Source organism: Callionymus lyra, chromosome 5 (assembly GCF_982586985.1).
Source record: "Callionymus lyra chromosome 5, fCalLyr1.hap1.1, whole genome shotgun sequence".
Lineage (NCBI taxonomy): Eukaryota > Metazoa > Chordata > Actinopteri > Syngnathiformes > Callionymidae > Callionymus > Callionymus lyra.
In genome coordinates this window covers 12,774,487-12,800,064 of record NC_141822.1, presented here as the reverse complement: position 1 = coordinate 12,800,064, position 25,578 = coordinate 12,774,487, and the positions used below count along the sequence as shown (strand labels likewise).

Genomic DNA, 25,578 nt, shown 5'->3' with positions numbered 1-25,578 from the left:
TAATTTACTCAGGAAGTGTTGAAAACATTTTTACAAACAGAGATCATGAGACAAATATCTGATCAAATCTAGATTGAAGCAGCTGTAAAAATGATTGAATCACATTAGACGAAAAGGAAAACTTAACAAAAGTAACTTAATTTTCCTCTTCTGGCTGCTCCATGATCAGTTTCATCACCTCTCCACGACCTCTGTGGCACTTCTCTCAAACCTCCTGCAGATGGTTCACAAATCAGGATCATCGCATTTGATTATATAGTTTAAATGGAAACATCAAATCTAAAATGAAAAAGAATTAGACCAGAATTGACCTCTGGTGACCCCCACGTCCAGTTGTGGCCCCTGCTCTAGACTGACACATGCACTGAATCCAACCGGGTCAGAACCTCAGCTCTTTTAAAGGTAGGGTAGATGTTTTTCAAAACAATGTGAGTATGGCAGCATTTTAACATGATCTGCTTAAAATTCTGTACATGTGGCCTTTGTGACTTGAGAGGGCGGGACATGTTGAGTTTGATTGACAAGTCAGTATCCAATAACTTTTAAACCGGTAGCTAGAAATGATTTAAACAAGGTCTTTGTACTGGTGAACCTGTAATGGATTCTAAAAAATAAATAAAGACAAAGAAAGATGAATAAAAATCTAAAATAATGGGGAGGGATCAACACAGTGGTGGGATATTACATTTCCTCAGGGGCCACATTTTATACAGCGGCTCTTTGTTAGGGGCCATCAAGCAAAAATAAAGGCGTGAAAAGCATAAAGTCAAGTAATAAAATCAAGCTAAATATGCTTTCTTGTTTTGGTAATTGTGTTATATTTTATCAAACTTTTTTAAACCGGATATACAGTAAAATCCCATACATTTGTGTTCAATTAAATATTTTTGGGGCAGTAAATACTCCCAAAAATGACAAAAAGTCCTTAAACGTACACCATGTTGTCATATTTAGATAATATTTATAAATAATGAAAATAAATGCAAAATACAATTTTAAGTTTCTACAGGATCTTGGACCTCAGGACGGCCACATGAACTCAGTCAAAGGGCCTCAGGTCTGGTCTAACATGTTGAACAGAAATATACTAACGTATCTAGTCGATCTTTTCGGCCTCAGTTCTGAGTCGGTTTATTCAACTTCTCTCTCCTTGTGTGGAACAACAGCAGCTGTATCAAGTCACGAGTCGTGTATAATGGACAGTGCAGTGGTCATATTAACAGATCACCTCATTTGAACCTTCGTCCTTGTCGCTGTTCTCGCAGAACTTCTGTTTCCTGCCACACACTGTCAGTGTGACGGTCATGTGACTGACACACTCGAACCACTGGACCCTCGCCAACCTTTTTATTTACCAGTGAATGTTTAGAAGAATGAACTGTGTTTTAAAAATGATAACATTTAACCTGCTGGTAAGTTATACGCCTGCAGGAGGAGTCTGTGAGGAGACCAACAGCACTCAGAGTTGAGGAGTACTCAGTGTAGACCAACAGCACTCAGAGCTGAGGAGTACTGAGAGTAGACCAACAGAACTCAGAGCTGAGGAGTACTCAGAGTAGACCAACAGCACTCAGAGCTGAGGAGTACTCAGAGTAGACCAACAGCACTCAGAGCTGAGGAGTACTCAGAGTAGACCAACAGAACTCAGAGCTGAGGAGTACTCAGAGTAGACCAACAGAACTCAGAGCTGAGGAGTACTCAGAGTAGACCAACAGAACTCAGAGCTGCGGAGTACTCAGAGTAGACCAACAGCACTCAGAGCTGAGGAGTACTCAGAGTAGACCAACAGAACTCAGAGCTGAGGAGTACTCAGTGTAGACCAACAGCACTCAGAGCTGAGGAGTACTGAGAGTAGACCAACAGAACTCAGAGCTGAGGAGTACTCAGTGTAGACCAACAGCACTCAGAGCTGAGGAGTACTCAGAGTAGACCAACAGCACTCAGAGTTTAGGAGTACTCAGTGTAGACCAACAGCACTCAGAGCTGAGGAGTACTGAGAGTAGACCAACAGCACTCAGAGCTGAGGAGTACTCAGTGTAGACCAACAGCACTCAGAGCTGAGGAGTACTCAGAGTAGACCAACAGCACTCAGAGTTGAGGAGTACTCAGAGTAGACCAACAGCACTCAGAGTTGAGGAGTACTCAGTGTAGACCAACAGCACTCAGAGCTGAGGAGTACTCAGAGTAGACCAACAGCACTCAGAGCTGAGGAGTACTCAGAGTAGACCAACAGCACTCAGAGCTGAGGAGTACTCAGAGTAGACCAACAGCACTCAGAGCTGAGGAGTACTCAGAGTAGACCAACAGCACTCAGAGTTGAGGAGTACTCAGTGTAGACCAACAGCACTCAGAGCTGAGGAGTACTCAGAGTAGACCAACAGCACTCAGAGCTGAGGAGTACTCAGTGTAGACCAACAGCACTCAGAGCTGAGGAGTACTCAGAGTAGACCAACAGCACTCAGAGCTGAGGAGTACTCAGTGTAGACCAACAGCACTCAGAGTTGAGGAGTACTCAGAGTAGACCAACAGCACTCAGAGCTGAGGAGTACTCAGAGTAGACCAACAGCACTCAGAGTTGAGGAGTACTCAGAGTAGACCAACAGCACTCAGAGCTGAGGAGTACTCAGAGTAGACCAACAGCACTCAGAGCTGAGGAGTACTCAGTGTAGACCAACAGCACTCAGAGCTGAGGAGTACTCAGAGTAGACCAACAGCACTCAGAGTTGAGGAGTACTCAGAGTAGACCAACAGCACTCAGAGCTGAGGAGTACTCAGTGTAGACCAACAGCACTCAGAGCTGAGGAGTACTCAGAGTAGACCAACAGCACTCCGTTAAATCTCTCTAGTGCCATGATTTATAAGATGAAAACCATGTTAAAGATGACCTATATTGTGTTCAAAAAGAGTAATTTTCACCTGAAATTCTATGAATTCCTTTGGAGATGGTTTGACAAAACCTAACAAAAACTTTTTTGTTTAGTTGACAAGTATTTTTCCCAGCCATCACACATTATCAACAAAATGAAAAATAACAGTTATAATCGAAGTTGGTGACCCCTTCACCGCCTTTCTCTTTCTTTGACTTGCTGGTACAAATAAACTTTAAACACATATCAGACTAGTTTAATTGACAAACACAAACAGAAGGGAATCATTTTGTCTTAAGTTTCATATTTTTCCACTGAGTTAAATACATTTTATTTGTTCTTTTTATGAACAAGTCATGTCATCCATAATTCACTGTGTAATATTTTACTTATTTACTTACTTACTTATTTACTTTATAATATTCTGTTTGCTTTGATCTTTGAAGTTTTTTCTAACTATATAAGGAAGTAAGTAAGTAAGTAATTTTCATTTGTATAGCGCTTTTCCAGACCAGAGTCACAAAGCGCTTAAACAATCAAAACAATATTCAATAAAGTATATACTTTAAAGGGCAAGATAAAACTGATAACACAACAGGAGTTCCAGAAAATCAATACAGTATATATTTTAAACTGCACAGCCATGTATCTATTTATATACCTGTTGTATTGTTGTCACTAGTATTTCTTTTTTAAAGTTTGTTTGTTTCGTTTTCCCGGGAGATTTAAAAAACAACATTTTTCTAACGTGCACATTGTTGCTATGTTTTCTCCTACAAACTGAATAAATAAAAAACATTATTTTTTTAATCCAGGACATTCGCTGGTCTGACCTGAGCATGGCGCTGTTTTTTGTTTTTTTGTTTTAAAAAAAAAAGAAAAAAGTAAAATCTAAAGAGGTTTATAGCTTATAAAAAGTGTGTTAATCGATCCTTATCGATCTGTCTTTTATTTTTGCGGTGTTGATCGGCGTGTGTGTGGAGTGTGTCTGCAGGAGTGCGAGCTCTGGCTGCACGAACACATGCACGGAGTCTCAGACGCACATGGTTGGTCCCGCGCTCCCGGGATCACTTGGCACTCGCAGCCGAGCGCAGCGCACTCCGAGGCGGCCACCGGCAGCGCGCAGCCCCGCTCAGAGGAACCGGCGGCGCTCACTTCCGAGGTGATCCTTCCCTCCGCCTTTATTATTTATACCGGGTGTGTGTGTGTGTTTCTGTGTGTGTGTGTTTGTGTGCGTGCGCGCGCCTTGCCTGTCAGCAGCGGCGGACTAACTGCGTCTCAGCGCGGAGAAGGTCGGACTTCAGGCTGGAGGAAAAACACTAAAAAAAAAAAACCCACCACTTCCGTCCTGCCGAACCTTTTTTTTTTTTTTTTACTTTTTTTTGTTTTCCCGAAACAGAACCGGGGACGAAGCCGAGAGGGTTTCCGTGGAGAATGAGAGAAAATTAAGAGATTTGTGATCGTGGATTTGAGTGGATTTATCTCGCTGTGGAGGAGACGAGAGACCCGGAGCTGAGCGGTGTGAGACAGAGCTGAGGTTCCCTCCTCATTTCTTTCTATCTTTCTATCTTTCTATCTTTCTATCTTTCTATCTTTCTATCTCTATGTCTTTATCTATCTATCTATCTATCTATCTATCTATCTATCTATCTATCTATCTATCTATCTATCTATCTATCTATCTATCTATCTATCTATCTATCTATCTATCTATCTATCTATCTATCTATCTATCTATCTATCTATCTATCCATCTATCCATCTATCTATCTATCTATTTATCCATCCATCCATCCATCCATCTAACTATCCATCCATCCATCTATCCATCTATCCATCCATCCATCTATCCATCCATCTATCCATGCATCCATCTATCCATGCATCCATCTATCCATCTTTCAATGCATCTATCCATCCATCTATCCATGCATCCATCCATCCATCTATCCATGCATCCATCCATCCATCTACAACTCTTTTGTGGTTGTTTCAGGTCCGTGTGATTTTGCTATCATGCATCATCAGCAGCGGATGGCAGCTTTGGGAACAGACAAGGAACTCAGTGACTTACTGGACTTCAGTGCGGTGAGGACATGTTTTGTTTTTTATTGACACTTTTTTTTTTCTCCAAAAAATGTTTTTACACCAACAAGTAAAAAAAAAGAATGATTGTGATTATAGATTGTCATCATCGCCTTATTGCTCCCAATACTAACTTGAAGATGTGTTTCTAATGTGTGTGTGTGTGTGTGTGTGTGTGTGGTTTATTTGTGATGCTGCATTAGTAATTTTGTTGTCTTATAGATGCGAAACAGCGATTTGAAAATGTTCCCAACATCCATGGTAGTATATCTCATTTTAAGTCTTTTTATTTCCTCTGTTCATGTGAAGCCCTTTGACACCTTTTTTTTACTGGGTGTAAAAAAAAACTGACAATGTTGTTGCGTCTCCAACGCATCTGCTGAAAAAAAAAAATGTTTAAGACTTTTTATGTTTTTTTCAAGATGTTGTGTTAAGCCTTAAACAGTGAGAAGTCGCACATCAGGATGATCACTTAAGATAGAAACACAAAACGCTCCCGCCCACTTTTTCGGTTATGTTTCCTCCGCTCGGCTGCCTCTGGGGAGCAAGTTCGGGCTAAAAAGGAAGAGAGAAAATAGCAACGTGCACGAAAGAGAGCGCTGTCAGGTCAAGTGATAGTGTTTAGTGACACACACACACACACACACACACACACACACACACACACACACACACACACACACACGCACAACATGTCGTTGTCCTTTAAGAATGGAAGTGTGATAGAAAAAGAATCATGCGATCACAGCTGCGGCCTTCAATATCAACAGAGGGAGTAATTCAATAGAGCCGCGGATAAAACTCTCACATTCCACTTTAAAATATCCAAAATAGAGCAGCAGCTGAGTGTTATATACCAATAATAATCCCAATTTGATTATTTTCAAATCAGCGGCGGCTTCGCAGCAGCCTCGCTCGGTCGCGCTCGCAGTCTCAGGCCCGACCAGCTGCTAGAAAAACATCCTTTTTATTCTTCCCCCCTTTTTAAAAAAAAAAGACAAATAAAATCTTTCGGAGTGTGAAGCGAGAAGGTTCGGAAACGTTTTGAGAAAAAAAAAGTCATCATTGGACCGTAGACGTGAGGAGCAGATGGCGACTCGTTCTCATCATTACATGTTTAAATCACATAACGATAGAAGTGAGAGGTTTCATTCCAACAACCGAGGAGTCTTCGCAGCAGATATTTAAAGATGGCCGCCTCCTGTTCGTGCCCGGACGGAGGCGTGTATTGTTCCCTGGCAGGGAGGTCAACCCGGCTCTAGTGAGGCGAGACATTTGATTCGGTTTATTTTCAAAATAAAAGTCCAAATTGTGTTGCAGGTGTATGTCAACACACGGGGTTATAATCTATTGTTGATAGAAAAAGAAGTGAGTCGATTAGAACCCATGACCATTCTCAGCAAAAATCTCATGTAACATTAGATATTACATTTTTTAAATTCAATTACAGTTAGAGATACTATTTTTGAACCATCCGGTGCTGCCTTCATTATGAAGGTTACGTCACTGAAATTGCTCAGTTTGAACCAAATAAGTGTAACTGCTGATGCCAAACATCCACTGGACTCACACACTTTGGTTATTTTAGGTTATTTATATTTGTTAACGGAGCAACAAAGTTTAGTCGTAGGTCGACCAACAAACTAGTGGTTTTGACAAGAACCAAAGTGATTCAACAACTTATTTAAAATCAATATAACAAGTTGGTCAGAATAAATGTCAAGACTTTATTTGATCAATCATTCATACGATTAAATCGTTTGTTTTTAGCTCTTTTACTTCCTGTTTATTGAAGCTTAAAACAACATCCAAATCAATCTCCATGACAACCATAACCAAAGAATGAGGTGATATATTTAATCTCAACTTTAAATAGAGTACAAGCTTGTATTTGTATTTAACTTTAAATACATCATTTACTGTGTATGTTTGAGATTCTCAGGTTTAACTTCTGTGTTTAAAATAGTTAAGTTAGAATCAGCTTTGATAAAGTTTTGAACAAAAGTGTGTCAAATGCTAAAAAACATTTCATTTGTGATGCAATAAAAGGTGACGGTTGATCTGGACAAAGATATCAGTTTAAATCTGACTCTTTAAATTTAAAAACATTCGCTTTTAAATAATTTATTGGCTAAAATAGCGAGAACTTTTACTTAATTATCCAATTATGAAAGTCGACAAAAATCCCATAAACTACAAATAATATTCTTAATTTTAGTAAAAAAGAACAATATATTTATGCTCGATAAAACATGATATAGGAGTGTTGTTTAAGGGGAACATTAAAATAATTAACCCTAAAAAAACGACTAAAACACATGTTATTTTTATGAACGATGTTGCTCAGACTTTGACTGACCTGGATTCAGTTCCTCGTCCCCTCGATAAACAATGTTAGATGGACCAGCTGAGCAGTGAAGCTGGACCACAGCCTGAAGATAGTCTGATGAGTCACATGATGTTTGACATCAGAGGTGGACCGAGGTCAGCCTCGCTCGCCTGGCAGGTCACACACGAATGTTAACAAGCGTGAAAGACGTTTATGGTCTGGACAGATTTTTCTGAGTCGTTCCGTCGACTGCACTGACCTGAGATCTGCGACTCAAGTCTGTAATCGTCAGTCGCCGATTCTGCTATTTAGACGTGAAATAAAAACAAAATAACATAGTTGACTCGTGACAGTCGCCTTGACCTCCCCTGACCTCGGACATAATCCGTTAAGTCAAATTCAATTTGTTCTGCTGACATAATTTCGAAAATCCGACCAATTTCCATCCAAATATAATCACTCGTGACGACAATATTTATGACTTCTAAGCTCATTTGAGAGGTGGATTATTGGGAATATAGCGTCGGCGAGCGGATGTAGGGCAGATATAAGCGATGAAATATTCAGGCCGGACTATATGTCGAGCGCGAGACGAGCAGATGTCTCCACGTGAAGCCGACGACGTGACAGAACGGTTCTTAGGGTTGTGATGGAATGAAGCCTCTCATGAGTAGCTGCACTGATGTTCCTCGGCCTCGGCTGTCGGAGATAATGTTCGCTCTGTTTGTCTCCTAGATGTTTTCCCCTCCTGTTAGCGGTGGAAAGAACGGACCGACCTCCCTGGGGAGCGGACATTTCTCCGGCTCAAGTACGTCACTCGCCTCCTCCTCCTCCTCGCGCTCGTACACCTGCCGGCCGCTGCTGGCCTTGCTGTTTTACTCTCGTGTGGGAAACGTTACGTTCTGCCGACGCAGGTTCTGGGTGTTTTTTTTTTTTTGTTGTTGTTGTTGTCGTGCTGGTTCGTGGTTCTGTCGCGGTGGTGGTGTTGGCGGTGGTTGTGATGATGCCGAGAATGTCATGCGACCTCAGGGTCATGTGATGGTGAGTTCGAGGCCTGTTACTTTTTGTTAAGTTGACGGAAAATATATGTATTTATCTTGTTCCCGATGATCGATACGAAGTGATCTTGATGGATGATGTCAACTGTTAACCATGAATATGTGGGGCCTCATGGTTAGCTTATATAGATGGTTAGCTTGAATCCAAGTACATTGCTATGCATGTTAGTATTGTTGCTATGTAAAGATGCTTGTTTTTAAGGAACATAACATGTGAACTAAGAGTCATGTGATGGTGAGTTCAAGCCTGTAACTTTTGTTAAGTTGACAGAAAATATATGTATTTATCTTGTTCCCGATGATAAATATGAAGTGATCTTGATGGACAATGTCAACCTTTAACCATGAACATGTGGGGCCTCATGGTTAGCTTAAACAGATGGTTGGCTTGAATCAAAGTACATTGCTATGCATGTTAGCATCGTTGCTATTTAAAGATGCTTGTTTTTAAGGAACATAACATGTGAACTAAGAGTCATGTGATGGTGAGTTCAAGCCTGTAACTTTTTGTGAAGTTGACAGAAAATATATGTATTTATCTTGTTCCCGATGATCAATATGAAGTGATCTTGATGGACGATGTCAACCTTTAACCATGAATATGTGGGGCCTCATGGTTAGCTTAAACAGATGGTTAGCTTGAATCAAAGTACATTGCTATGCATGTTAGCATCGTTGCTATGTAAAGATGCCTGTTTTTAAGATAAGATAAGGAACATAACATGTGAACTAAGAGTCATGTGATGGTGAGTTCAAGACTGTTACGTTTGTTAAGTTGATAGAAAGTTGTGTATTTGCTAACACATGGTTAGCTTAAACAGATGGTTGGCTTGAATCAAAGTACATTGCTATGCATGTTAGCATCGTTGCTATGTAAAGATGCCAGTTTTTAAGATGAGATAAGGAACATAACATGTGAACTAAGAGTCATGTGGTGGTGAGTTCAAGCCTGTTACGTTTCTTAAGTTGACGGAAAGTTGCTTATTTTCTAACACATGGTTAGCTTAAATGGATGGTTAGCTTAAATCAAATAATTTGCTATGCATATTAGCATAGTTGGTATTAAAAGGGGCCAGTTTTAGGATAAGATAAGGAACATAACACAGGAACTAAGAGTCATCTGATGGTGAGTTCAAGCCTGTAACGTTTGTTAAGTTGACGGAAAGTTGCTTATTTTCTAACACATGGTTAGCTTAAATGGATGGTTAGCTTAAATCAAATAATTTGCTATGCATATTAGCATAGTTGGTATTAAAAGGGGACAGTTTTTAGGATAAGATAAGGAACATAACACAGGAACTAAGAGTCATCTGATGGTGAGTTCAAGCCTGTAACGTTTGTTAAGTTGACGGAAAGTTGTGTATTTGCTAACACATGGTTAGCTTAAACGGATGGTTAGCTTAAATCAAATCATTTGCTATGCATGTTAGCATCGTTGGTATGTACATATGCCAGTTTTCAAGATAAGATAAGGAACATAACATGTGAACTAAGAGTAATGTGATGGTGAGTTCTAGCCTGTAACTTTCGTTAAGTTGTCAAAAATATAAGTATCTCTATTTAAGCTAACACATGGTTAGCTTAAACGGATGGTTAGCTTAAATCAAAGTACATTGCTATGCATGTTAGCATCGTTGCTATGTAAAGATGCCAGTATTTAAGATAAGATAAGGAACATAACATGTGACCTCAGAGTCATGGGATGTTGAGTTCAAGCCTGTTACGTTTGTTAAGTTGTCAGAAAGTTTTGACTAAAAGAAAGTAAAGTATATTTGTATTTATCTTTGTCTGTAATTCAACGACAAATTCGTCGTAAATGAAACTGTGATGAAAACTAACTCTTACGATGCGTGAGTTCAACTTCCTGTTGATTTACTCTTGACCTTTTTGACTTGTGTGTGTGTGTTGTAGTGTGTTTGTGTTGTAGTGTGTGTGTGTTGTAGTGTGTGTGTGTTCTAGTGTGTGTGTGTTCTAGTGTGTGGCTGTTCTAGTGTGTCACGAGGACCTCTCAGGGGTCTCGTCTTCCTGACAAGAACAAGAAGAAAATAAAAGATTGAAGTGTTGATTTGATGTGATGTATGAATGAGAGGAAGCTTCTTTGTTTTCACCTCAGATTTTATTTTGGTGATTTTTGACATTTGTGATGAAACTGGAGTCATTGTTGCACTTTCGTGGTTTTCTGTCTGAATTGCTGTGAACATATGTTTGAGGAAATGTTGTGTTTTTGGCTCAACGTTTGTTGCTAACGGTTAAGTTTTACAACATGTTTTACATTTTTCATAAATTAAACACTGATTCCTAGAAATAACTATTTTCTATGCAAAGTAAGATTTAACACGAGTAAATAACTTTAATATTTAAACATGAATCTGGTGAAAAAGTAAGTGACGTCTAGCAGAATCTTTCTTAAATGATCATTATTTATTGTGTTAAATCGTTATGATTATCAATTTTAAGCAATAGAACACAAGAGACAAACTCAAGGCCTAGTCTTGTCCATCAAGCTCATTTTATTGTGGCTAAAATCATAGAACATTGATATTCATGTTAGTGTCATCTATGTATAAATGTGCAGGTGTTTATGATAAGATAAGGAACAAAGATTATGGAGGTGAACAAATATTAATAACCAAAGTGAGTCAAACACATTTAAAGATAAAACAATTTTTAATTTCACATCAAACCTGAGGTGAATTAAATCAAAAGTAGCTATTTTTTAAAATATAAATAATCTTGTTTTTTATCTCATCTTTGAACTGAATATGTGATTTATTAGTAGAGCGCCATCTACCTGTTGGCAGCCTCTTATCTACGATTGCATTAATTAATACATTTTTAGCAAATCTTTTAATAAAACACTGCATTTAACTTGAGGCCTCCAGGAGTGTTGTGTTGAAATTACTGTTAAAAAATGTAGTTAAAATGATTAATTTTAAGTCTAAATAATTGGAAAAAGTAGAAAAAACAGTCAACTTAACATATTTATTTATATATGTTTCTTCTTCATTCTACACTCATTGGGAAATTTGGAAAAATCTGAAACAAACATATTATATAAGCACATACTATATACACATTGAAAACAATAACAAAAACATAAATAACAATACATTAACAAATAAAAATAACAATGAGTATAATAAAATGATTTTAAAACAAAGGTAATTACACAAATACAAATATAAAATAATGTATATCAAAAACAATAAGCATTTGTACAAAAAAATTAAAAAAAACAAGCAAGTGTGAGTCCAATAAAAGTAGAAGTAAAAGGCACTGGAGGCCTTCAGCTGCAAAAATATGGTTAAAAAAAAGTAATATTTTCTAAATACCTGTTAGAAAAGAAAAAACTTTATAAATAACATTATCTTAAAAAAAATTCAAACAATAATTAAAATAAACCTCTCAAGTACACGTTTATTTCCAGTGAATCCAGGACCATTTACTTGAATATTTGTTGTTTTCTCTGGTGATATTTCAGAATAAAAGGCTCTTGAGATCGCACTGATTACGACTTCCTTCTCCTCATTATTCCAAATATCATGGTATCGTTGCAAGAATCCTAATCGTTCCTTAATGACGGAGGTTCGGTGAGCGACCGTCGCTCCTGAGGAGACAGGTTCTGGATAAAGATCTCACAGCAGGTTCTTTTGTCGTCTCTTGGATGGTCTTGGAAGCCATTTTGCTAAACGAGTCTTTTGTTTTCTAACCTCGTCGTGTTGTTTACGTGGACCACAGTTCCGGGGCTGATGCATGAACATGTTTGGGTTTTGTTTTTTCTTTTGGGTGAAGAAAGAAAAGCTGCGTTCTTGTGAAATGTGTGGAGTTCCAACCCTCGGGGCTGCAGGTTGGACAGGTTTACACTCTCTGAACAGACATTCCTGCTGCACACAAGATGCATCTCACACTCGCTGCCCCCTGCTGTGTCTTTCTGCAACCCTCAGGATTCTGATGAGCTGACGCTGTTTGTGAATTCAGCTCATTAAGACTCCGCAGACCTGCGACACACACACACACACAAACACACACACACACACACACACACACAGACGCTCCAGAGCCGAGGTCCCGAGCGGAGACTCGGTGACATTGATTTCAGGTCCTCGGGGTCGATTGTGACTTTGTTGTGAAAACTACTCTTTGAAATCTCACTTTTGTGAAAGGGTTGATCTGCTTCCTGTCGACTCACTGACTCTAAAATATAATAAAAAGATTATTGTTATGGATGAGAGAAAATATCTATACACTCAACCCTTGTGTTATCTCTGGGTCAAGGTGACCCAGACGCCTGTGTGGTAACCATATTTGTTTTCGGGCCTTCGGGTCACCTTGACCCAGAGATAACACAAGGGTTAAATATTCATATGGATGTTGAACAGCACTTAATCAAGATAGAAAAAAGGATTTTATTTTTCTGGAGTATAATTATATATATTTTATGTTTTTTTGCATTTCAGTTTGTGTAAAATTATTTTTATATTTTTTTTATTGTGTTTCAATTAAACTTCCTGGCGATGACTGGGGACGAGAGGATACAGTTGTCCAGGAGTTTTAAGTTAATTTTTGGACTTATTTTTTCATTTCAAGACAAATGAAAGCAGTTACGACTTTGTCAAGAGTCATGTTGTCTGTAAATTCTACAACACCAGTGTCAAGTACTCAACAATACTACAAATATATCCTTGTTACTACAGTATCACTGTATATCTTATTATTGCCGCTATTTCGTCATACGTATCGTATCGACAGATTCCTGCCAATATACGCTTCTACTAGTTTTTCCTGTTAATACAATCAAATAATAGATTCAAATTAAAAAATAAAACGGCAGAAATCTTCCTTTTTTGTCCACAAAAAACATGAAAATTCCACACATGTAAAGTCTCTATTTGTGTCTCATTCATAGCTTTTTGTCAGAAATACAACATAGAAAATATGAAGTTAAAGACAAACAAAAACATCTTGTTTATGTTGTGTTATCAGAGGTCTCAAGGTGAACCATAGACCCAGAACAAATGTGTTTGTGGTATCCCATGTGTTGCCTCTGGGTCAAGATGAACAACCTTCACCACTTCTTATGTATTTATGGAAGCCAGGGAGGTCGTTCAGCTTCACCCAGAGACAACAAAAGGGATACCACAAACACATTTCTACGGGTCACCTTGACCCTTAGATATAACAACTGTTAAATAATATATAATCTTTAATCATTCGTCAATTATCCTAGTGACGACTACTTTAGCTTCTCGTCTGTTAACTCGATGAAACTCGTCTTCAAAAGTGCTTCGATATCCGTTCGCAGCTTCAAACTACTTCAGACGCCAGGAATGGAAATGTTTGCATTCTTGTCCTCAGACCTTCTTCCTTCACCCCCATTTTTGGCCTTATTTTACACACAAACACACGCACGCCCACTCGCGGAGACACACATTCCGCGTCCAAACCCCGGCTGACAGGGAGACAAACGACACGTCTGACTGGTTATAACAGTGTTAGCCGCCCCAAAATCAGCCAAAGCAGCCAAGACCTGAAATAGACGGTGGCAGCGCTTGACAGGCCCAGTGAAGCTACTGGCTGCACGGAACCATCCAGGAGGAGATTAGAAACACACACAGTTTGAAGTGTGCATTCTCTTTCCAGGGATGATCCCGAAATAACAACCCGGCGCGGCGAAATCTCCCAATAATTCAAACGCCTAATCCAGCGGCGGGTTTTTGGTGATGACCGTGGGCTGAGCGTGTCAGCCGGGACGCGGCTGCCGATTGTGCCGCGTTTATGTTTAGCCGCCTTTGTGTCGGCAGGTGAATTGAGCGCCCAAAAATACCAGCGAAGGGAGGATTTGAAATCCGGGGCGCATTATGGGAAAGGTTGTCGTTTCCAATTTTTTTTTTTTTTTTTTTTTTTTTTTTTTAACGTCTTGACATGTTCCGGGAGGTGTCGGTCCAAATCCTCATCAGATAAATAAATCCTCAAACCTGTCTCCAGAACCTCCGTGTCTAACTGGTCTTTTCATGAGGAATTGAACCTGCGTCTCCATGTTTGAATCCACGAATAGATCTGTTTGTGTTCATTCGGGTCCAACACTTTCGGTTTTTGCATTAAATATGCCCTTGTTTTTATGGAGCTGGTCTGTTGATGAAGAATCTCCGATTTGGTCCCTTGATGGTGGATTGTTTCATGATCTTAGCCGAGTTTATTGATGTATTACTTATGAGCAGTGGCCCCCGACGACAGGTGCGTGAGGCACTTTTTACGTTGCCTCACGGAACAAAAACAATTCTGTTCTATTGATTATTACTGTCTGATAGTTGTTTTATATATTTTTTAAATATGTTATTTACTTTTAACTAACATTAGTCTCTGACTTTTAACACGTCAAAACTCAGATTTCTCCAAAATAAACCTGTGAACAAGTCAAAATAACAATTAAAGCAGATTCTTTGTCATGATATTGTGATCTATAAGTATGTCAGTGTTTAAGATAAGATAAGGGACAGATAAAATGGATGTCAGCAAACAGCAAAAGCAGAAAATGAAGATAAACTTAGTTTAAAATAATAAAGGAAAGTTCTGTTTTGGTAAATACACATATTTTTGCTGTAGAGAGTGAACGTGTTTCGGTTATTATTACAGTTTTAATATTTTAACTTCAAACAAGTGTTGTTTTAAACCTATTGCTGAAAATGTCAATTTAAATTAGTGTAAAAAAAGGAAAAATAAAAAACCCCAAAAGGCTCGAGACAGAAGTGCAGGAGAAACTCTTCAACTTTAAACCTTAAAAAAGAGGAAGAGAGAGATTTTGAGTAAAATGAAAATAACATAAAGTCATTGTCCCGGAAGGATATACAAAAGTATCTTGTACACTTTTCTAAACGCATACCCTTTTTTATTCACTCATTTTCTGGAGTCTATCCCAGCTACTTTGGGTGAGAGGCTCGGGACACCCTGAACAGGTGGCCAGCATATCAGTTCTTGAATCAACATCTAAATGTTTTAGGGGAGGAAACTGGAGTCCCTTGAGTAAAACACTACATAGAAACTAAGATTATTTATTAAAATACAAATATTTATATCTAAATAAAAGAGTTTGTTTTTTACCACGAGGCGCACTGTGGTGCAGTGGTTCGCCTCACAGCAAGAAGGTTGTCGGTTCAACTACCTGCGATGAAACCTGTGACCTTTCTGTGTGGAGTTTATATCTTCTCCCCGTGTTGCGTGGGTTTACTCCTGGCACTCCGGTTTCCTCCCACAGTCCAAAAACATACAGAGGTTGATTGAGAGCTCTGGGAAATTGCCCGTAGGTATGAGTGTGTGTGTGAATGGTTGTGCGTCTTTGTGTGCCCTGTGACAGGCTGGCATCCTGTCCAGGGTGTCCCCCGCCTCTCACCCGAAGAATCTGGGATAGACTCCAGTCTCCCTCGCCACCTCCCGTCAGGGAATAAGCGACACGGAAAATGTGTTTTCCATGGCCGTGCGGTCCCTGAACAGATGAGTGCTCAGTGGTCAGGAAGTTGAGTTGTCGTCACCGGGGCCACGCTTTGATACGGGGCCGCGGTGGTCACATCTGTGGGGCCACGCTGACGTCGGCCGCCGCTGCTGAGTCAGTCTTTAATGACATTTATTTTGGGTAGTCGTTCCTCGGCTGGACGAGCAGGTGGCGACGACCGCACCGAGACGATCCACGTGAGTAAAGGGTGAAGTAATTGATAAACAACGAGAAAACTTTACGGGTGGAATTCCAAGGTTGAAAATCACGAACAGATCAATCATCAGGTAGGACGGCGTCTTGGGATGATGAGCCTGAGCTGCAGGTGGAGCTGCAGGAATTCTTCCATCACTAAAGAAAGAAGAAACATTCATCTCAGGCTTTACCTTTACAGACTTTTTTCTGTGGAGCCATTTTTTTAAACACCTAGTGTCAGGAAGCTTTGATACACTTTAAATCTGATTATTTTATAATGATATCTTATCAACAGCACTGTATCAGTGATGAACTGATGTTAACTATTGCGTTATCTCAGGGTCAAGGTGACCCGGAGGTCTGAAAACAAATGTGTTTGAGGTACCCCTGTGTTGTCTCTGGGTCAAGGTGACCCAAACCTGAAAACATATGTTTTTTGTGGTATCCCTTGTGTTATCCCAGGGTCAAGGTGACCCGGAGGCCTGAAAACAAATGTGTTTGAGGTACCCCTGTGTTGTCTCTGGGTCAAGGTGACCTAAACCTGAAAAAATATGTTTTTGTGGTATCCCTTATGTCGAAGGGTCAAGGTTACCCGGAGGCCTGAGAAAAAAAGTGTTTGTGATATACCTTGTGTTATATCTGGGTCAAGGTGACCCGGAGGCCCGTAAACAAATGTGTTTGTGGTATCCCTTGTGTTGTCTCTGGGCCAAGGTGAACGACCTCCACCACTGCATTGACCCAGAGACAACACAAGGGATACCACAAACACATTTGTTATCATTTTGTTTATTGCGATACTGTAGTAACAAGGATATATTTGTAGTATTGTCGAGTACTTGACTCTGGTGTTGCAGTATTTACAGACCACATGACTCTTGATGGAGTCGTAACTTCTTTCATTTGTTTTGAAACCAAAATATGTCCAAAAATCAGCGTAAAAAACTTTTTGAATCGACTGTATCCTCTCATCCTTAGTCATCACCGGAATCTCGTAGATCTATCGGCGGACAACGGAATGAGCGCTTCCACCTAGCTGCTGGAAGTTGAATTGCAACACAAAAATGAACAAATGTGGTGAATCTTTTTATATTTATGAGTAATAAAATAATTTCACTTCCTACGCACTTTATTGAAACATAAACCATAAAATTACTTTGATAACAAAGAGTATAATATCGATACAGTGCTGTTGAGTATCGGTCGTATTGTGAAAAAGAAGAAAGTGATATTTAAGTGTATTGATATTTTCCTACTGGGCGACAAGTTTGTTGTGTGGCATAGACGTGTGAGGAGATGTTCAGAACTTCAGATGAAGTCACGATCCAAAAGTAAAGACCTGAACCCCTCAATAATCAGCCGATAACAAACACGGTGGTTTTATCCCACACGTTTACATCCAAAGGCATTGAATCTCCGCTGCCGGATTATCGCAATCTCTGACACGAAGACGCTTCCCTTCACAAACGCAGCTCTCGTGGCGAACAATGGCTGCAATCATGAAGCTGTCACTTCTGTCCCTCTAACTGTCAAAAGACCCGCCCGAGCCTCCGCCAGCCAAGGTTTCACGCACACGCAGCGAGATGTTTTCGGGCAAGAACAGATACAACCCCGATGGCACGTCTTGATTTTTGTTCGGCTAATTGGCGTATCTTATTAAGTCACAGTTCAGAGCCGGGGAAGAGAGAGTGTGTGTGAGTGTGTGTGTGTGTGTGTGGGGGGGGGGGGTGCTTTAATAATATCTCCGCCACCGTTTGATTTGATGCACTTGTACTGAGACAGATAACGCACTTCAGCGAGCGAGCGCCCCCCCCCCACCCCCCTGCTAACACCCCTCTTGTCTCTATTCAGTCAAATCTGCCTCGGTTACACCCGTCACTCAAACACCCAGCTGATCTTTTAAAGCAGCAGCTTAATAACACCCCCCTGCACCCCCCTCTCCCTCCGAGGCTGCTAAATTGTCTCATTTCCTTGGCAAGAAAACGCCGAGCGACGCACAAAAACACTCGACTGTGTCTTTAATTGTAGCGCGGATTAGGCATTAATAGGCGTTTTTTTTTCGAGCCATAATGGCAAATATTATTAGCTCCATTTACTTTTCAAACGCTAATAATGATCCGGCTAATAATGGCAGTGATTTCAAGGTTAGGCTGCGAGAGCTTCGGCGTGGGTTTTGTGTTTCTTTCCGAAGGCTCTGGAGAGTGACGTGCCTCTTGCTTGGACGGGCCGCTCGCTGCCGAGTCGGAGGAGAACCATATGTTCTCCCCAAAGGCGGCGCCGAGATGTTCTGGGCGGAGATAAAGCTCGGATCAGCAAAGATTTGATGTCTTTGACTCATTAGATTGAAAGCAGCGAGGAGTTGGTTCTGTGTTATGAAGGGGTTTTTTTTGGAGGGGATTGTTTGAAACAACTGAAGGGATGTTTTATTATTTTGTTATCTCAGGGTCAAGGTGACCCAAAGATAAGGTATCCTTGTGTTGCCCCAGAGACAACGCAAGGCATTCCACAAACACTTTTGTTTTCAGGCCTTTAAACAAGCTGTTAGAAATAGCATTTTCTGTAAAAGAAATGTGACTTTCTTTTTTAAATATACTAAGTTAAATTGTATTATGGAAAATACTTGTTTCAGTAACTTTGAGTACATTTCATTTCTTATTTATTAAGGTACTTTTTATAAAAACATTTCTGATTCAGGGGAATTTATTTTAAAACCAGCCTCAGCTCATAATTATTAGCAAAAAGGTTGTTTTTTTTGCATTTCTTTCTAAAAATTATTCTTAAATAGTCTATTTCTTTACCAGCAACACGGTTAAATTAGGTCGGATATTTTTTTGCTCATCAGGTATTTAACATTTAGTCAAATATATGAAGATTTAAGACCCTAAATGTCAATTTATGACAATGACTAGCTTTTTAAAAGGATAAAATCTTGTGTTTCGGTGAACAGACCCGACATGTAAAGTGTGCATATTTTTCATGCGGAAAATAACAAATAATAGGTGATTTTGAGGTTTAATTCGATTTTTTTCAGCATCCTGGAATATTTTAATTTTGAAACAACCTTCAGATAAAAACTGTTGCTAAATAAATAATTCTGTGTTTAGCTCATTGTCACTAGTTTACACTTTTATTTTTTGAGTAAAATTGACCGAAACGAGAGTCAAGAGTTACATGCTAATGTTACTTTATAGAAACATTTCTACATGATAACTCTTTAAATTTGTCATTATATTATAATTGCTTTCATCATATTTCCTTTATATTCCACTTTTTAAACAAGATTACCTTTTATCTATATCATTTTCTCATGCTTTATTTTATTTGTTTTAGAAACGATAACTATTATTGTTATTTTTTAGAATGGATTTTTGTCTATTCTGTGGAGCACTTTTTTTACACCTGCACAGGCGTAAATTTATTTTATATTTTTATTTTTACTCTCACCTGTATTTTGTTTGTCCCTGCAGTACTTCCTCCGCTACTGCTGGGGGCAACAGAGAGTTTAAGAAAACAGCATGCATTCAAACAGGCAACAGCTCTGACTCTAGCATAATAGTTTAAAATCATATTTAAAAACAGACTTAAAAATATGTTTTTTCTAAACTTGAGGAGAGGAACTCTGATGGTCTTCAAAACAACTTTGATACAGGTACACACAACTCTTTATTTAATGCACTTGTACACACTGTTGTGGTACATTTGATGTGTTACACAACTCTATATTTAATGCACTTCTACACACAGTTGTGGTACATTTGATCCATTACACAACTCTGTCTTTAATTGTACACACTGTTGTTGAACATTTGATCTGTTACACAACTCTGTATTAAATTGTACACACTGTTGTGGTACATTAGACCCATTAAACAACTCTGTATTTAATTCTACACACTGTTGTGGTACATTTGATGTGTTACACAACTCTGTATTTAATTGAAAACACTGTTGTGGTACATTTAATCTGTTACACAACTCTTTATTTAATGCACTTGAACACACAGTTGTGGTACATTTGATCCGTTACACAACTCTTTATTTAATGCACTTGAACACACAGTTGTGGTACATCTGATCTGTTACACAACTCTGTATTTAATTGTACATACTGTTGTGGTACATTTAATCTGTTACACAACTCTTTATTTAATGCACTTGAACACACACTTGTGGTATATTTGATCTGTTACACAACTCTGTATTTAATTGTACATACTGTTGTGGTACATTTAATCTGTTACACAACTCTTTATGTAATGCACTTGAACACACAGTTGTGGTACATTTGATGTGTTACACAACTCTGTCTTTAATTGTACATACTGTTGTGGTACATTTGATGTGTTACACAACTCTGTCTTTAATAGTACACACTGTTGTGGTACATTTGATCCGTTACACAACTCTGTAATTAATAGTACACACTGTTGTGGTACATTTGATCCATCACACAACTCTGTAATTAATAGTACACACTGTTGTGGTGCATGTGATGTGTTGTCTATTATGATTGTGTTGGAGACGAGGAGGATGTGTTGACGGACAGGTGGAGTGAAAGCGTGACTGGAGAGATGAAGGTTTATTGGGGGGATGCTGAGTGGCTCTGGCAACCCCGTGTGAGTGACGCTGGATTATAGATCAACGATTCAAAACACACCACACGTCCGTCACACTGCTTTGTTTGTTCTTCCCCAAAGTCAACGGCCAGTGTGCGTCCAGGTCGTCTGTGAGTGTTTTGTGAGTCCAGTCACAGTCTCTGCTCTCCTCTGTTCAGCAGAGGTGAACCTGGCCGCACACACACACACACACACACACACACACACTCACACACACCTGTTCCGCTGCTTTAAAATCAAGACAGCCTAATTATGCAGTTCTTAAAAAAATAAAGCGAGAGGATGTCAACCTGTCGGGCTGCCAATTACAATAAACACCACTCCAATTAGAGTCTGCAACTTCTTCAGGGAGGAGTGTGTGTGTGTGTGTGTGTGTGTGTGTGTGTGTGTGTGTGTGTGTGTGTGTGTGTGTGTGTGTGTGTGTGTGTGTGGTGACGAGCTGCACTGTTTTGGGAGTTCGGTGTCAGTGTTGAGTGTTTACAAACCAGCTTTAACAAAATGCACCTGAACACACAAGTGTTTGTTGGTGAACCAAGGCTTTTTGTTGTGACGTCGTTTGGAGTCTGGAGTCCTGAAGTTCAGCCGCTCATCATCTTCATCATCATGTTCATCTTCATCATCTTCATCATCATCATCATCATCATCATCTTCGTCTTCGTCATCAATGTCATCTTCATCATCATCATCATCTCCATCATTGTCACCATCTTCATAAATGACATCATCATTTTCATCTTCATCATCATTTTTATCATCATCATCATCTTCATCCTCTTCATCATCAATGTCATTGTCATCAGTGTCATCTTCATCATCATCATCATCATCAACATCATCATCTTCATCATCATCATCATCATCATCATCATCATCATCATCATCATCATCATCATCATCATCATCTTCATCCTTTTTGTCGTCATCATCAATGTCATTGTCATCAGTGTCATTGTCATCATCTTCATCATCATCTTCATCATCATCTTAATCATCATCATCATCTCCATCATTGTCATCATCTTCATCATATTTCTCATCATCATCATCATCATCATCTTCATCTTCATCTTCATCATCATCTTAATCATCATCATCATCTCCATCATTGTCATCATCTTCATCATATTTCTCATCATCATCATCTTCATCATCATCATCATCATCATCTTCATCATCATCAATGTCATTGTCATCATCATATTTATCTTTATCTTCATCGTCATCATCGTCATTGTCATCGTCTGTATCATCATCGTCATCATTATTTTCATCTTCATCTTCACCGTTGTCGTCGTCATCAAAAAAAAGGAAATAAAAGACAAGAATAGAAAATAAACTTCAGAAAAAAACAAACATTTTTTAGGTTTAAAACTTAAAAGTATTACAGTAAAAGCGCCAGTTAAAATCTGTATTTTATTATATACTAAAAAAAAAGAATAAATTCAAATATTGTAACACATTTTATTTATTTTGCTAACCTCTTCTTTCATTCATATTAAAAATTACCCCCCAAAAATGTGTAGTATAGGTAGGTAGGTAGTATAGTTTAAAATAAGTAAAATAACTTTGCTTTCTTTAACTTGTAATATTAACCATTTCTACAAGATTACACTTTATATGTGTCATTATATTTCAATTTGACTGAACAAGATAACCTTTCATCGATGTATTAATTATAACTTATTTTGCTGTTTTATTTGAAATATTAAATCATAAAATAACTTGAAAAAAATCCTTAAATTAAATTAAAATAAATGTAATAAATTAAAAACCAGTTTGATGGTGACATTCATGTTTATTTTAACATCGGCCTTTTAAGATGAATCTTTGATGAGACGTTTGTCTGTAAAAAATAATGATTTAATTATCAGTCGTCGGTTCTGGAGACGGATCTCGCCGGCGAGTGAGGACTCAGGAGTGAGCGTGGAGAGTGTGAGTGTGTGAGTGTGAGCTGTTTATTGTTGAAAAGTGTGCGAGCAGACGTGCCAGCGACACACTGAACCTTCACACCGCGGCGAGCGCTGGATTAAACCATGTGGTTCAGAGTTAGAGGTGGAACATGAGGGAAGCAGCAGGATGGTTTGTCCCGGCTTTTGTTTTATTCTCAGTCTCTGGCAGCGCTGGCACCCACAGTGGCACTGCCAAGTTGTGTGTGTGTGTGTGTGTGTGTGTGTGCGTGTGTGACAAAGAGAGATATGCCACCCCCATCCCAGCACACACATGCATCTACACACAAAAAGTTACACACACATGCACACACACACACATTGTCTGGCACGTCACAGGACCAGATGGCACTTGGGATGTTCCACACAATTTACTGTGTGTGTGTGTGTGTTTGTGTGTGTGTGTTTGTGAGTGTGTGCATGTCGGTGTGTGTCTGTGTGTGTGTGTGACGTACACTACAGTAAATTAATGCAGTAGTCCAAGTTCATATAACACAAGGATGTAACGATGATAGAGAGAAGAAAATAGGACACACAATCTGCACACACGTACACAACACAAACACACAAACACACTCACACACAGATGTGAATAAAACGTCAGTTTGAAAATGTAAAATAACACAACAAGGTACTTTTTGGTTTCAACGTGCGGCTGCTGTTGTGTACAAGGACACAGAATTGGAATTTGCTTGTGTGAAGAAGGACAAGGAACACACAACCCTGCTCACACACACGCACACATATCAGGACACACACACACCCCTGCTCACACACGCACACATATCAGGACACACACACACGTAAACAGAAGCATTAACCAGACACACTCTGACTGATGGTAAATGCATTTATTAAAACGTTTTTATCCTCCATAAAGAAATGTTTGTGACAATAATGGTCTCAAAGGAAGCTCTGTCAGTGCCTTGCTCAAGGGAACTTCCACACTAATCAGTTTAAGTGGCAAAGATCAATATCAAAGTTAGAATCTGTGTTGACCCGGACTTCTTATTCGTTAAAGTACATCTGGCACTGTGTGTGTGTGTGTCTGTGTGTGGGTGTGTGTGCATGTGTGTGTATGTGTGAATATGAGTGTGTGTTTGAATATGTGTGTGTGTGTGTGAGTGTGTGAATATGAGTGGGTTTGTGAATATGAGTGTGAATATGTCTGTGTTTGAATATGTGTGTGTGTGAATAGGGGTGTGTGTGTGTGAATATGAGTGTGTTGGTGTGAGTCTGTGTTTGCGTATGAGTGTGTACGTGTGTGGTTATATGAGTGTGTGTACGATTGCATGTATGTGTTTATACGAGTGTGCGTGTGTGTGTCGGTGAGTGCATGTGTGTGTGCTTATGTGTGTTTATATGAGTGTATGTGTGTGTATGGGTTTGTGTGTATATGTATGTGTTTATACGAGTGTGTGTGTATATATGTGTGTGTGTTTATATTTTTGTGCGTGTACATGTGTGTGTGTTTGCACGTGTATGTGTTTAAGTATGTGTGTGTGTGTAAATATGAGTATATAAGTGCATACCTGTATGTTTATATATATGTGTGTGTGTTGGTGTGTGTTTATATGTGTGTGCATGTAAGTGTGTGTGCGTTTGCACATGTGTGTGTTTATATATATATATAAACACATAAGTGTGTGTGTGTGTGTGAGTGCATACATGTATGTTTATATATATGCATGCGTGCGTGTGTGTGTGTGTGTGGGGGGGGGGGGGTGTTTGTGTGTGTGTGTGTGTGTGTGTGTGTGTGTGTGTGTGTGTGTGTGTGTGCACATTGATGTCTCCCTCACATTCCACAGTGTCATGAATAGTGAAGCTTGGCTCCAAACATTGTCTCTGGTCTTCAACATCTCCTCCTTCACACCTGCAGGTCCTTCACTGAGGTCATCACCCTCTTCTTCTCCTCCTTCTGTCTCCACGACTCTCCTCCTCACAGCTCTGTCAACATGACCGCATCAGTTCTTCTCTGATAGTTTCAAACTCATTTATCGTAGAAGAAGAATTGATTCACTTGAAGTCACATGGTCACCGTGAGTGAAACAGTGTTTGTCACTCAGTCTCTGAGCTCCTTCTAAAAACATCTTCATATCTTTATTTTGACTTCAATCAGTCGCTGACACATCAGAGCGATGGAAGTTTGATTTCATTCATTTGAATTAAAGGTTAAAATCAGAGTTTCAAGTTTAAATAACATTTATTAAGAGAAGAGACAAACCAGAGGGAAAACATACTTTTAACAGGCAGAATCCTAAGGCAGAACCAGACTCAGTGTGAACGATCTTCTGCTGTGACCGACTCAGAGGGAGAGGAGAGAGAGAGGGAGAGAGGGAGAGAGGGAGGAGAGAGAGGAAGATGAGAGAGAGAGGGAGGAGAGAGAGAGGAGAGAGAGGGAGAGAGAGAGGGAGAGAGAGAGGGAGGGAGAGAGGGAGGAGATAGAGGAAGAGAGGGAGAGGAGAGAGAGAGAGGGGGAGGAGAGAGAGAGGGAGAGAGAGGGAGAGGAGAGAGGGAGGAGAGGGAGAGGAAGAGGAGAGAGAGGAAGAGAGGGAGGAGAGAGGTAGAGGAGAGAGAACAGTGTAAAGTGATTGTATGTATGAGGTCAGAGTGAAACTAAAGCCTGATTATGTCTCACAACAAACTCACTGTTATTTCTAATGATTTTCATTTTTATTTACTGTCCAATTTTTATTTTTTTCTATATTTCCCACAGTTTTTATTTGGGTTTCTCTTGTCCCAAAACTATTTTTTAGAAAAAAGTGCTTTCATTTTGTGACATGTATTTAAAAATCTGATAATGTACAATCAAATAAAAAATAAAATCGTATTCAACTTTATATTATTTTCCCATTAAATCTTCTTCCCTCTGTTTCAGCTTTTCATTTGTTCTATTTGTGAGTTTATCTTGTCTCTAAAAAAAAAATCAAATTCTGAAGGATTAGTGACAATAAACATTTTTTAAAGTAGCTTGAATTTGCTACATCAAATAATGCACA

The 25,578-nt window shown here is 39.3% G+C and overlaps 1 protein-coding gene across 1 annotated transcript in view; it reads left to right on the top strand.

Moving 5' to 3' along the window:
* Positions 1-4,103: 4,103 nt before the first annotated feature.
* Positions 4,104-25,578, top strand: part of tcf4 (transcription factor 4) — a 134,536-nt gene continuing 113,061 nt past the window's right edge. The window contains exons 1-4 of the mRNA XM_087791000.1: positions 4,104-4,404; positions 4,864-4,955; positions 5,175-5,213; positions 8,017-8,089. Of these exons, the coding sequence (XP_087647126.1) occupies positions 4,884-4,955; positions 5,175-5,213; positions 8,017-8,089 (184 nt within the window). The 5' untranslated portion in view covers positions 4,104-4,404; positions 4,864-4,883. The remainder of the gene's footprint in view (positions 4,405-4,863; positions 4,956-5,174; positions 5,214-8,016; positions 8,090-25,578) is intronic.